We start from the raw sequence: 14603 nt of genomic DNA, 5'->3' as shown, positions 1-14603 counted from the left end.
GAACACAAATGGAATAAAAAAATTATTTTTCCTTTGAAACAAAATGATACCTAGTTTTCACGGACGTTAAGCATATGAAAACTTTTGACCTTCGATATTTTATTCCTTGCGTATCACTAGGCTCTATTCCATGCTGCACAAGGGCGAGGCCAATTACAAGGTCCCACATCTATATTTAAAGTTTTTAGCTTTTAACTTAAATCGTCGAATACTGAATTTTGAGCAAATCCACAAACTAACTTAGTCAAGTCAGAATTTATCGCCATCCAAGGATGCATTACAGTATATTTATACTTGGTGCACCCATATACGTGGAGAAAGCATTATATTTAGAGGTCACGTTCGTTGAGGAATATCGTAAAGTAGTTGCGTGACTAAGGATGGTATACTTTACTAGAATTGATTGGACTTGCTAGTTATAGCTGGATCTGTTGCAGGTATTTGACACGGATCATTGAACAGGCAGAGGATCCGCTTTTCTGGGGCATCCAAAACACACACACAACATTTCCAATGCCTCCAAGCTTTTGGGTAATAAAAATACACGTCTTATTAGTTTTGGGTAACATAGATATGATCTGATTTTTCTGGTCTAGTGCTGAAATTTATGTATATATAATTTGTTGTAGACTTCTTTGGTGAAAAAGTTGGGAACAAATGGATCGATCTCAACTGCGATGGTGCAGTCGAATCCTGAAAAAAGGTCTGTATAAAGAAACCTCTGTCTAATAATAATGTGTTCAAAAGGGGAAAAGTTTATGGGTATGTACCAGTTAGTTTATTTGTGGATATAATATTTGTGCAGGCAGCAATATGGGAGAAATTCGAGAAGGGCACTGTACATGGCGTGTGGGGTCATTTTCTTTTCTACTTCACTCGGCCTTCTCACGGCACGGAACGAGCTATTCCACGCTCCCAACGTGTTGATGAACAAGAAGAAGAGAAAAGAAATCCCGGAAGTGGAAGAGCCCAGCCACGTTCTTCGCAGCTCCGAAAAGTTCATCGACAAGAGCCTGTTCAGAAGACTGGGAAAATTTTCAGGGCGCTATGACGATATTACGCGAGCTAAGTCAATCTCTAGTGCTACTGAGCATCATAAAAAGAATAAAGACACCCATAAATAGAAATCCCCAGTGCTAGTGAGAATTTCATAACTTTGGTTTCTTCATCATCATGAGAAACATATATATATATATATATATGGTGTTCTGTTATGTCCCATTAAATAGTAATTTTGTGGATCAAAAATCTTAGTTTTGATATCTCAGTTCAAAGTAATTCAGTGAAGGATTTGTTTTTTCAATGTGTGGTTCAAGTTTTCGAAGATATGTTGTAATTTTTTATTTAGTTCTAGTGATTTGGTGAACAATTTATTTTTTCAACTGTGAGGGTTCAAGTCTTTGGAGACAAATTTTAAACATGTTGTAACCCGCCATTAAGTAACGGTTGTGAATATTTATACTTGGAAATAATACTTACGTTAGTATACTTTGGTTTGTCAGTGAGTAACTACTGTGAATAACTATATTTGGAGTTACATTACTATACTTTGGTTTGTAGGTTGGTTGGTTGGTTGGTTGGTTGGCATTTAAGTTATTTGGTAATTTGGTTTTGAATGTAATATATGAATTATTTTGTGTATGATCTATGTATCATAGTTTCTCTTCAATTTTTTGTTTGATATGAGAGTTTTTTTTATAATTTCAAAAACTCAATTTAATGTAAGGGAGAAATTGGGGTGTACAGAAATCAGAAAGCATTGCTTCTCTTAATTGTGTTTCAATGATCTGATAATCACCCTATGAGTGATCTCGATTAAGAATTATTAAATGGAGGTATTACATAATCGTGCTAGTGTGTGTCTAGGTTATTTAAGCAACAGCTCGATCAGATTGCAAATACATAGACACTTGGAATGGAAGACAACAGAGAACAGAGAAATACAGTAAGCAAATATAAGAACACAAGAAATTAATAAAGAGTTCACCCCATCCTCTAGGGCTTCTCAGTGGTGGCCTTCTTTTATTGTGTCTTAAAGCAGAGAACTATAAAGAAGGAGCTCAATGTGAGTCTTGTCACAGAATGGTTTGGTAGGGTCGTTCTTGGATTTCCCAAGCCACTAGAGTACACAGACTCTTAGCCTTACCAGAATGTGGTGCTCGATCCTGACATATCCCCTTCAGGGATGGCTCGAATTTCTCAAGCCCTTTGGTGCTCGATGCTGCCTTTGGTCAGCTCTGTCTTCTCACTACTTTTCTTTGCTCTCCCTTTGTCTGCTTTCTCTGTTCTTTCGTGTGTGTGTGGGGGCTCACTTTTTTGTTGGTCTGTGCATGGCTTTAAAGCCACTCGAGCTCATGGTTGTTCGATTCCTCTTCCAACTTCGTCGATTCGCCTGCTACAGCTTCGCTTGGAGTTCCCTGTCTTGGCATCATCATCAGACTCACAGGGAGTGGACACTTGTCCTCCCGCGAACTGCGGCTATGTGTTTCGTCAGTTCGTTTCTTCAGTTATGTCATGGAATGAGTCATTTTCCACTTTGGCAGTCAAATCAGACCTCAAATTCTTATAGGTCACGGCTTAATCCCCTGTCAATTCCAGTTTTCCCATCGGGCGCGATCTCAGCTGTTAGATCTTGATCCCTCAGATCCGACGCTATCCACTCATTTCATGTGGTTCACTTGTTCGACCGTTAGCGCGCGATGAGCGGCGGTTTTCTGTCTCCTCTGCCTGCCACATGTCAGGCGCTGAGTGGAATCGCTCCGTTTTCGCCAAAACTTCTTATCGCCCAGGGATGCCCCCGATCAATACTGCCGATTTTTGGACCGTGGGTCTCGCCTTAGCCTTTAGCTTTTTTCCCCACGGTTTTCCCGGCTCCCATGCGACCAAGTGCTCGGGGCCTCTCCATTTCGAGGGTTTTTGCCCAACGATGGCGCTTCAAAAACTCCCCCCATTTCCCGATCTAGGCCTCCTAGGGGCTAATTTTGCCTCCTGTGCAGTCTCCATGGGCCTCGGTCAGCACGCTTTGACCGAGGTCCTCGTCGTTCCACGTTGGCTGCCAACTGCCACTGGTTTAGAGGTGTTTTTTATCGCTGCTCTTAATTCTTTGAAGTCTGTCCCGACCTGGTACAACCATGGTTCTATTGATCATTCTTTATGGATCCAATTCGGATCACGACCTTCCCACTGAAAAGCTTTTGGACCACCAAAAGTTGGTTTTCTTTCAAGCATCGACTAAGTGAGGGTACTGCTGTCTCACTTGCCCAATCTCAATCCACTTTGCACTGCTCGGCTTTGAACCTTTGAGTCTGATTCTGAGGTACTCAACATTTCCTCTGCGCATTGTCCTCACCTTCCTATCAAAGACTGTGTCTTCCTGCAATTCATTCAGATATTTAGGTAGCAAGTCATCAATAGAAAGCAATTGACTTTGCTCTTCAAGATCCTCAATCATTGAAGGTTCAAACAATCTCAAGCAATATGCATTTAAGACTGAGTAGATGTGCATGTAAGCTGGTAGATCAAGGTGAAAAGTATTTTCACCAATCTTCTCAAGTATCCTAAAAGGTCCATACCTGATAAGCTTTAGCTTTTTACCGTCACTTTGCATCCTGTCCTTGCTGATATACAACCAGACCTGGTCACCAACTTGGAAACTATGCTCCACCTGATGCTTGTCATGCCTTGCCTTGTATTTGGCTTGGCTCCTTTCTAGCTATTCCTATACTGCCTGGTGGATCTCTTGGATCTATTCAATGAACCTAGTTGCCTTGTCCACATCACTTTGTCCATCAACGATGGTATCTTTACCAAAAAAAATCTAAAGGATACCATGGTGTGAAACCAAAACAGGTTTCAAAAGGAGATCTCTGTGTAAAAGAATGTTTTGCTCTGTTGTAAGCATGCTGCACATAACACAAGTGTTCATCCCAAAGCTTAGTATGTTTGCTGCAATATCCTCTGAGTAGCTGGATCACTGTCCTGTTAACTACTTCTGTCTGGCCATCGGTTTGTGGATGAAAAGTTGTGCTTTTCTTCAGTTGGGTGTCCATCAGCTCCCACAGACTTGACCAAAACTTCCCCACAAATTGGGTGTCTTGATTAGATACAATAGAAGTGGGTAACCCAAAATGAACCCATACATGTTCAAAGAATAGTTTTGCAGTTTGTTCAACTGTAATCTGCTTATTACAAGGTATCAAAATGCACATTTTGCTGAACTTATCCACAACCACATACAGATAATCATGACCTTTTCTAGACTTAGGCAGTCCTCCAACAAAATCCATGGAAACAATTTCCCAAGGGTGAGAAGGAACTGGTAATGGAGTGTACAGGCCTAGTTTTCTATTGATGGGTTTGGTTTTGGCACACATAGTACACCCTCTCACATATCTAGAAATTGTTTCATTCATTTTTGGCCCATAACAAAATCTTTGCAGTCGTGCAACTGTTTTACTTACCCCAAAGTGACTTGATATCAGAGAAGTGTGTACCTCTCCTTCACATGATAATCTGATTCTTCTACTCTTTTGCCTTGACTCAAAATTTCATATACATCTTTAAAGTCTATATCTCGAGCATATTGTTTAATGTAGCTTTCATGTAGTACAAAATTATGCTTCAGTATAGTAGATGCATTTATAACGGGTCTAGATAACATGTCTGCAACTTTGTTATGTATGCCCTTTTTATATCTGATAACTAAATGAAACTATTGTAGAAAATCCATCCACCTATAATGTCTTGATTGCTGCAATTTAGTTTGGGAGTGTAGATATTGAAGTGGTTGATGATCAATATGTATCACTGTCTCTTTTCCCATTAAGTAATGTCTCCACTTTTTCACACTCTGAATTAATGCATACAATTCTTTATCATATGTAGAATAGTTAACTACTGCAGAATTAAAAGTCTCTGAATGATGACATATGGGTTTGCCATGTTGTGTCAACATTTCTCCCATGGCATAGTCACTGGCATCTATTTGGATCTCAAATGGTCTTTGTAGATCAGGCAATGCTAGTACAGGTGTTGTACTAATCTTTTTCTTCAAGGTGTCGAAGGCTTTCTGATGTTTGCCTCCCCATTGAAACACCTTGTTCAATCCTGTCAAAGCATGTAAGGGAGTTGCAATTAAGGAAAAGTTAGAGATGAACTTCCTCCAATATTGTGTTGCTCCTAAGAAGCTTCTCACTTCTGTAACAGATTTGGGTTTAGGCCAGTTTACAATGACTGCCACTTTAGAGGGATCTATTTTCAATTCACCACCCCCTACTATATGACCCAAATAATTTAGAGAGGTTTTGCCAAATTCACATTTGGAGAGTTTAACATAAATTTTTTCTCTTTTAAAAATATCTAATGTCTTCTTAACATGCTTTAAGTGTTCCTCCCACGTTTTACTAAAAATCAGAATGTCATCAAGATATACAATAACAAAATCATTAAGAAAAGGCCTGAGTACATCATTCATTAATCTTATGAAAGTAGTAAGGGCATTGGTTAAGCCAAAAGGCATAACCAGCCACTCATACAATCCCTTCTTTGTTTTGAAAGCTGTCTTCCATGCATCTTTCTCTGCAACTTTGACCTGATGGTATCCACTGTGCAAATCCAACTTGGTGAAATAAATAGCTTCCTTCAATTGATCTAAAAGATCATCTATGCGAGAAAGGGGATAATGATTTTTTATTTTTATCTTATTCAGTGCTTGGTAGTCAATGCACATTCTCCACGAGCCATCTTTCTTTCTCACCAGAACAATTGGTCACCCACATGGTGATGTGCTAGGCCTGATGAACCCCTTCTTGAGCAACTCCTGCACCTGCTTCTTGATTTCAACATTCTCTAAAGCAGACAACCTGTACATTCCAATGTTAAGCAATGGAACATCTTGTTGCAAAATAATATCATGTACTATTTCCTTTTTGGGTGGCAGACCTTTAGGTTCTTGAAACAAAACATCATACTCTGAAACAATCTCTTCTATATCAGCTTGCTGCTTAGCATTACAACCCTCAAATACATTGGTTTTATCGGGGTTCTTTTCATTTACAACCATTAGTAAGAATTGTTTGCACGAATTTATCATTCTTTTCATCTGCCCTGAGTTTATGAGAGTATAATTATTCTTGAGCATATGCGCTCTTACAAAGTATACGATTCCATCTTTAACAAGTAGATATTTGTTCTCAGCCCTATAGAAAATAACCTTTCTATCATACAAGTAAGGACTCCCTAAAATAGTTCGACATATATCCAAAGGAATTATCTCTAACTCAACCTCATCTACAAATGCTGAACCAAAAAAAAACTTGAGTTTTCACTGTCTAGTTACTTCTATTTTTGCTTTATCATTCAACCATCCTAATGGGTATGCTTTCTTGTGAGGTGTAGTTGCTAATCCCAATTTCTTTACAATTGCTTCAGAAATCAAATTTACTTGTGAGCCACTATCAAACAAAGTATCAATCTTTTGATGTTTGGAAACAACTCGAATATGGAAAAGCTCATGTCTTTTTCTCTCATGTTCTTCATCAATAATAGATTGAGCAGAATTACTAGTAGATGCTTTAGAACTCTTACCTTTCATACATGTGGTTGCAATGATTGTTTCATCTCCCGAGTCTGACCCCAAATCTTTCTGAATAGCTGTAGCAGTCTTCTTCTTCTTGCCCTCGGACTTCTTAGGTCTCAGCTCTGGATGCAGAATCCAACAGTGCTCATCATCATGCCCATATGTTTTACAATGAGTGCATGAAGCTTTTCTTTTCTGTGCAGTGTTAGCCTTCCTTGCTTTCCACTTTTGCTTTCTTTTCTCCTTGCTCTTGCTTGCAGTGGGTTGGGATGGTCCCCCAACTTCTGGATTTCCATTCTTTCCTCTAGCCTCTAGATGAGTAGCTTGTACAGATACCTCATCTATACTAGTGGGATTAAACATGAGGATGGTATGCCTCATGTAGCAGTATAGACCACCAATGTACTTCAAAAGAGTCTCTCATGAGTCTAATGAGATCCCTAGAATCAATGCTCTCTTTCTAAATTCTTGAGTGCACCCTTGCACACTTTTCCCTTTCAACTGCTGAAGAGTTTGCTAACTCATCATGGCTTGTTGCATGTAGGCCAATGGATAGAATTGCTTCTTGATGGCAGAAACAAATTCACTCGAGACAGAGATAGTCTTACCATGTATTTTCATGTTAGCTTGGGTTCTGCGTTCCTACCAGACCAAGGCAGTGCCTTCTAGGTGTAGGCTTGCCAGCTGAATTTTTCTCTTATCTGAGTCAATGTTCAGCACTCTGCAATACACATCAATTTGTCTAATCCAATTGTCCAACTTTTTAGCATTTAGCTCTCCATCGTATATAGGCAAATCAAATTCAACATCTAGCTTGATAAAATATGCTTTCTTATTATGCACAGGGCTATTAGGAGGTGTGAGAAAGTTTTCCTCTTTCCCTTTTCCTTTTGAGTGGTCATGGGAATGAGATTCATCTTCTTATTTATCTTGTTTAGAGCTTGATGAACCTTCATCCTTATGCTTTCTAAAGTCCCTATACATTTCTTCTACCATGGAAGTTATAGCTAGGAAACTCTCTATGAATTGAGGGTTTGGCCCCACAGAACCTTCCTCTGACATGGTCTTCCGAAGATAGACTCTCCCAATCTCAGGATTAGTTTCGACCAACTCTCCTCCCAATTTGGGCTTTGATCTAGTAAGCATTCAAAAGCTAAACCAACACAAGCTTGTCTAACCTTAAAGCCTTAAGCTTTGATACCACTTGATCTGATAATCACCCTATGAGTGATCTTAGTTAAGAATTATTAAATGGAGGTATTACAGACTTATGTGTTGGTGTGTATCTAGGTTATTTAAGCAATGAATCAATCATATTGCAAATACATAGACACTTGAAATGGAAGACAACAGAGAAATACAATAAGAAAATATAAGAACATAATAAATTAATAAGGAGTTCACCCTATCCTCCAAGGCTACATCTCCGGTACAACTCTCAGTGGTGGCATTCTTTTATGGTGTCTTAAAGAAAAGAATTACAAAGAAGGAGCTCAATGTGAGTCTCCTATCTCAGGATAGTTTGGCAAGGTGGTTCTTGAATTTCCCAATCCACTAGAGTACATAGACTCTTGGCCTTACCAGCTTTCTGACCTCTCGGGTCTACAATGGAAGGAGCCCACTGTGGTGCTCGGTCCTGACAGATCCCCTTCAAGTATGGCTTGAATTTCTCAAGCCCTCTAGTGCTCGATGCTGCCTTTGGTCAGCTCAGCCCTCTGTCTTCTCACTAATTTTCTTTGCTCTCTCTTTATCTGCTTTCTTTGTTCTTCCGTGTGTGTGTGGGTGCTCTCTTTTTTGCTGGTTTGTGCATGGCTTTAAAGCCACTCGAGCTCATGGCTGTTCGATTCCTCTTCCAACTCCGTCGATTCACGTGCTACAGCTTCGCTTGGAGTTCCCTATCTTAGCATCATCATCAGACTCATAGGGAGTGGCCACTTGTCCTCCTGCGGAACTGTGCCAGCTTGCTTTGTCAGTTTGTTTCTTCAGTTACATCGTGGAATGAGTCATTTGCCACTTTGGTGGTCAAATCGGACCTCAAATTATTATAGGTCGCGGCTTAATCCCCTGTCATTTCCGGTGTTCCCATTGGGCACGATCTCAGCCATTAGATCTGGATCCCTTAGATCCGATGCCATCCGCTCATTTCGCGCAGTCGACTTGCTTGACCATTAGCACGCGATGAGCGACAGTTTTCTCTCTCCTCCGCCTGCCACGCGTCGAGTGCTGAGTGGAATTGCTCTATTTTCACCAAAACTGCTCACTGCCTAGTGATGCCCCCGATCAATACCACCAGTTTTTGGAACGCGGGTCCCGCCTTAGCCTTTAGCCTTTTTCCCCACGGTTTTCCTGGCTCCCATGCGACCAAGCGCTCGGGGCCTCTCCATTTCGAGGGTTTTTTCCCAGTGATGTGCATCAAAAACTCCCTCAGTTTCCCGATCCGGGCCTCCCAGGGGCTAATTTTGCCTCCTACGCAGTCTCCATGGGCCTCAGTCAGCGTGCTTTGACCGAGGTCCTCGTCGTTCCATGTTGGCTACCCACTGCCACTGGTTTAGAGGTGTTTTTTATCGCTGCTCTTATTCTTTGAAGTTTGTCCCAACCTGGTACAGCCATGGTTCTGTTGGTCATTCTTTATGGATCCAATTCAGATCATTCAATGTAGATTTGATCTTGATTACATAATTTTCAGTGGTTTTTACCTTTTCATCTCATAGGGCTTAACCTAGCAAACTAAACAAATAGAATGTGGCTTGCATTATATTTTAGTTATACATATTTTTGCTTTTAAAAAAAATGCAAAACCAATTATTGAATAGTGTAGTATAATTCAAATTAGTGGTTCTTGGTAATTAGAAAATCTTGATTTATCACTAATTTGGTTGTGTTTATATACTGACAATTTGTCGTTTCTAGCGAAAACCATTGAACAACTGCTACAGGTTATAGTATGAGATCTTTGTGTGTTACAAAGGTCAAGTTGTTTGGTCAACTTTTGAACACATTTAGTATCCTAGCAACTGACGGATAGGCTACAACGAAATATCTAGCAGATGGTGGTAGGTCCAGTTTATTACTCGAAAGTTTTTATTGGGGAACTCCTACGAGGATGTAAATATTGTTGATCTTTTACATCAAAGATGGTTGGAGACAATAGTACCTTAAATGAATCAAGTGGGAAGCTCTAAAATTGTGGTGGAGAAAGAGCGTGGTCCGTGAGGTTTTAGAGTGGATAGAAATGCCAATTAAAACCATATAAAATAGATGTGACTTATTGTGCAACGTAATTTTTGATTCATATAATGTTAATTTTGTAATGTAAATATGAAGGGAAAACTTGGAATAAAGCCTACATTGATATACAGATAGATTTAGTTTGTTGATTAATTGTTGAAATATTTTCTCAACTAGCAATGTCCTTGTTTAGAATCTGTTAGATGTACTATTATGTGATCTATATAGCATGGCCCCTATTCCAATTTCTTTATGTTATATCCAATGTGATAATAATAACATAGGTATCAATATTCTCCAAATATTTTGATTACTTTTAGTTAACATTCTTGTTGGAGTTTGGTCGGTGTAGTTCAATGTATATTGAAAAAAAAATAGTTAGCTTCCTGTATAAACCAGCCAATTTGTACTTGAAATAAACAGACTGTAAATAATAGTTTCTACTTGAAATAAACAGAAAGTGTAAATAATCTTACAAGTTCGTAAAATAAAATTCCTGAATTTTCAAAGCCTGGTTTGTTTACTTGTGTGATTTATAACTTCTTTGGGGAGTGAAGCCCAAATCGAATAAACTAATGTGACAATGACTAACAGTGATCGTGAAAGTTAAAGTCTAATTTGTGTGTCGACAATTTAGAAATATTTTTCAAGTAGTTTTGTGACTCGGAATTTTTTGAGAATATTAACATGAGCTCGATCATTACCGTTTTATTAATTTTATATAAAATTTATAAATTTAATTAATTATTTTTTTTATAATATTAATTTAAATTTTATATAATATTTATATTGAAATTAATTAATTTTTTGAGTTTTTCTTCTTTTAAATTACAAAATATATCAATTTTAATTATTAAAATTATAAATTTAAATATCTAATTTTTAAGAAATTAAATATAATTATATATATTTAAAAGTATTATTTAAATATTATTTTATTAAAAATGAAAATCGAAATAATTAAATCTTTTCATTATATCAACAATCATATAACAAAATTTTGATAAAAATAATGAAAAAACTCCAAAGCCTATAATATTTAAACTTATATAACATTTTAAAAATATAAACATATTATTTTAATTTTTCATATTTTTTTTTTTTAATTATAATATTAAATTGTTTTCTAGTGCAATACCTAGTGGTGAAGTGGTAACCAAATGTGAAAAACTCAAAAATCTATAATATTTAAACCTACTCTAACATTTTGCAAATATAAACATATTATTTTAGTTTTGCATATGAAACTTTTTTTTTATTAAATTAAATTATTTTCTAGTAGAATATCTGCAAATTTTATATCTCATTTATGGGTTCTTTTTGTTATAGTGTAGTTGCTAGGTTTGATTTTGGACTTCACGTAGATTACTCCAATGGATTGTGCATTCAACACAGTAAAACATATATGCGCCACTAAAACCGAATATGTTTTATCAGACCCAAAAAAAGTAAGAGATTAGTTGAAGATTCTTGAACATTTTATTTCTACAATCTAAAAAAAAGAAGAGAAAAAAGTTTCTAAACCACCATAATTTTGCTAAATTAACAAGTCAAGAAAGTAGTGTAGCAAAACATCTTAGTTTAATGAAACTCCAAAATCAAACAAAATTTTGATATATATAATTTGATAAAACCGCAAACTCAAATAAAAATATTCGAACCAACAGACAAAGAGGAACATTACCAACTAACGAAGAGGAAAAGCACTTGCTAAAGGACACAATGAAAATATTCGAACCAACAGACAAGGAGGAAAATTACCAACTAACGGAGAGGAAAATAACCTGTTAAGGAGCTACGCCGATCCTCTAAACAAGTTTTCGTTCAAATTTCCTTCCACCAAAGTGCGTCTATCCCACCTTATAGCTCATGTGTAACCGGGTGAGATTGTTATAGACATATTTGGGCACTGCAACCCAATCACATATGTCCATAAACCAAGGGCTTCTAAGTCCCTAAAAGTGTTGTTTCATACCCTAAAGGAGCAAGGTCAGCTGATTACATCATCTCGCAGAAGTTCTCCCTGAAAAGCTACTCAGAACTAGTCAAAACAGGACCATACAAACTACCCAGTGCTAAGGGTGCGATGCATCTCACCTGCCACATGCAAAAAGTGCAATGCATACTGAAAATCCCTTCTGTAGGGTGTGATGAGCGAGAGCAGACAAATGGCAGAGGCAGTTGAAACCCAAAGAATCTTCTAGAAACTGCCCATTTGACACTTGCCTCTCTGAATTCGCCCAGGGATGAGTAAGAGATCATGAAATCTCCAAGTGGAACCAAGAACTATCAGAGACATGACACTAATCAAAATCCCAGAAGCTGACTCACCCACCTGCAAACATCTATATATGGATCCCTCATCCTAGAGATCCAAAGGCTGGAATTTTGTATTTTGTAAGGAAGTGCTGTTGGTTTCTCTATGCAACACTATATTGTTGGGTGATCTAAGCTTTTCATGAGGTGAAGAGGGCTTTCATGCTGGGAGGATGGCACTGGGTCAGACCAGTGGGTTGTAATCCTCTCTTCTACTACTTCTATCAATAAATCTATTGGAGTTTTCCTCCATATTCTTGTATATCTATGAATCTTGTATTGATATATACATTTGTATGGTTAATATACATCTGCTCCTATATTGTTTATGGTTATAGATCTCTATGCTTTGATGGTATTGTGCTGCTTTGACTGTACAGGAGTTCTTTGAAGCGAGACAAGTAAGGAAGGAGTGGCGAATATCTGTCAAAGGAGGGAGGAAACAAGCAAGGAGCCAAGCAAAAGACTGAGGTTGGTACTCTCTGCTTCTCTCTCATCTATCTCTCATAAAGGAAAACACAAGTAACTTTAATCTGTTTGTTTCTAAGATAGCTACTCGTATTAGTGGGACTAGTAGCTTTGAATGGACACTAGTTTTCCGATAACGAAATGGTGACTCCACTGGGGATCGAATAGTTTGATTACTTGTCTCTTTTGTTTGCTTCATAAACTATGGACAGAGCCTGAAGTTAAGTCAGCTAGCCTTCGAACTGAATTTGCTATGCAAGTGAAAAGTAGATCAATGCTGCTCAGTCAATCTCCGGTTTTGTTTATGAACTGAACAATTGACTTGCAAACATCCTAAGTGCCCTGGTGGTAGCTCAAGTAACCTCATTAGATCAGCCCCTGTACTTTGTATTTACTGACTATCATTAGCTCAACTTAAATCCCTGAACTAAGCTGCAAACTGTGAGCAAAAACCAAGCCCAGTCTCATCTCTGGACCATTGCATTGTCTCCTTTTGACAGTCTGATGCATTGCAGCTCCCGTGTGTTGTAGGTGAGATGCATCCTTGTTTCCCTGTGTTACAGGTGCGATGATCAGATAAGACTATTTCTGCTTCCAGATTTTGGTTTTTCTTCATTGTCTTCAGCTTTATTCAGGAGTTTTATTGTCTGTGATCAGTATATCATTGTTGAAACTCCCTTCCTTTGCATTATTCAGCCTCCATTGTATAAAGAATTGTGAATGTTTTTATGTATTTTTCACCATTTACAATTCTCTTTTGGCAAACAGTAGCTTAATCGAACTGTCGCCTTTTGATTTGAAAGTGTCGCAAGTGTCGTTTTCAGTCAAAGAAAAGAGTCTTCCTCTTCCTAATAGTCGATTACACTTTTGCCATTGTTTTTTATTTGAATCCTTAATTATTTGAAGTGTCAAAAGTAGTTTTCAAGTTGAAATTGAAAGTGTAGCTCTTAGTCCCCCTTTCGTTTTTCAAATTCGAAATCGCAAAGTGTCATCTTATCCTTCCTTTCGTTTTTTGAATTCGAAATCGCAAAGTAGTCTTCCTTTCATTTTTTGAATTCGAAATCGCAAAGTATCGTCTTACTCTTCCTTTCCTTTTTTGAATTTGAAATCGCAAAGTGTTGTCTTCGTCTTCCTTTCGCTTTTGAAAAGAAAATTGTTAGTACTGTCACTTTAAAAGAAAAATAGTTTAGATCTGTACTTAGCATTCTTTTTTTCATTCACACATTAAGAAAGTGGAAAACAAATGCATGCATGTGCATTTGCATTTAGACTACTTGTGGAGATTGATTTAGGACAGTGCATCATAGTGTGTGCTCTCTACTTTATGTTGAAAGAATTTCGCTTCTCTTTCCGTAGTGGCTAGGATTTTCATTGCAAAAAGAAAGTAAACGATTGTTTATCATCTTGGATTGCATATTTAGGATTTGTATATCTACATCACGTGGTGAACCTTAAAGGAAAACTTCTTAAAAAAGATCAACTGTAAAATAAATTCAATGAACATAAAAACGCTTTGGAACCTAACGCACAACATTGAGAAGTCTAGGCTAGAGATGTATTCCAGCGTCGTAAAACCTAGTAACTATCGCTTTCATTGTAGGTTGGGTGATTCCTCCTCTTTGAGATGACAAGTGACAATACACACTTGTGCTCCCATGTACCGTCGAGTATATATTGGGAGACCACAATAGGCTATATCCTTTATCCTTAGGAAGCTGTGTCGGCCGCCCTATCAATCGCAATGCACTGAACACAGCATTCTGGAAGATAAGTGCCGCATCGTAAAAAGTATTATGCAGTTTTGCAATTGGTTTGGTAATCCCTCTATCTAGATTTCTAGAGTAGTCACTTTCGTTCCTTTTCAGACTTCTTAAAAGAAAAGTTCCATCTGAGCACTTGTCATTTTAGGCTCATTAAAAATCGAAGGTGACTAAAGTCATCTTTAGCTTTTTCTCAACTCTTAAAAATTGAAAAAGCAAGTTGTGTCAAAGTGTCGTAAAATTCATTTAATTTG

At 37.8% G+C, this 14603-nt stretch overlaps 1 protein-coding gene across 1 annotated transcript; it reads left to right on the top strand.

The window, feature by feature from the left end:
- Nucleotides 1–427: 427 nt before the first annotated feature.
- On the top strand, nucleotides 428–1204 carry LOC149257014 (uncharacterized). Its single transcript, XM_089368910.1, has 3 exons — nucleotides 428–531; nucleotides 630–703; nucleotides 806–1204. Exons 1-3 carry the CDS (start codon nucleotides 514–516, stop codon nucleotides 1122–1124), a joined length of 411 nt encoding a protein of 136 aa, XP_089225036.1. The 5' UTR covers nucleotides 428–513; the 3' UTR covers nucleotides 1125–1204.
- Nucleotides 1205–14603: the final 13399 nt, after the last annotated feature.

This window comes from Pinus tabuliformis, chromosome 6 (genome assembly GCF_031772625.1).
Source record: "Pinus tabuliformis cultivar Carrire ecotype Pingquan chromosome 6, CPIR1, whole genome shotgun sequence".
Lineage (NCBI taxonomy): Eukaryota > Viridiplantae > Streptophyta > Pinopsida > Pinales > Pinaceae > Pinus > Pinus tabuliformis.
Note: the sequence above shows the minus strand (reverse complement) of the source record. Positions and strands in the feature narration are given on the sequence as shown.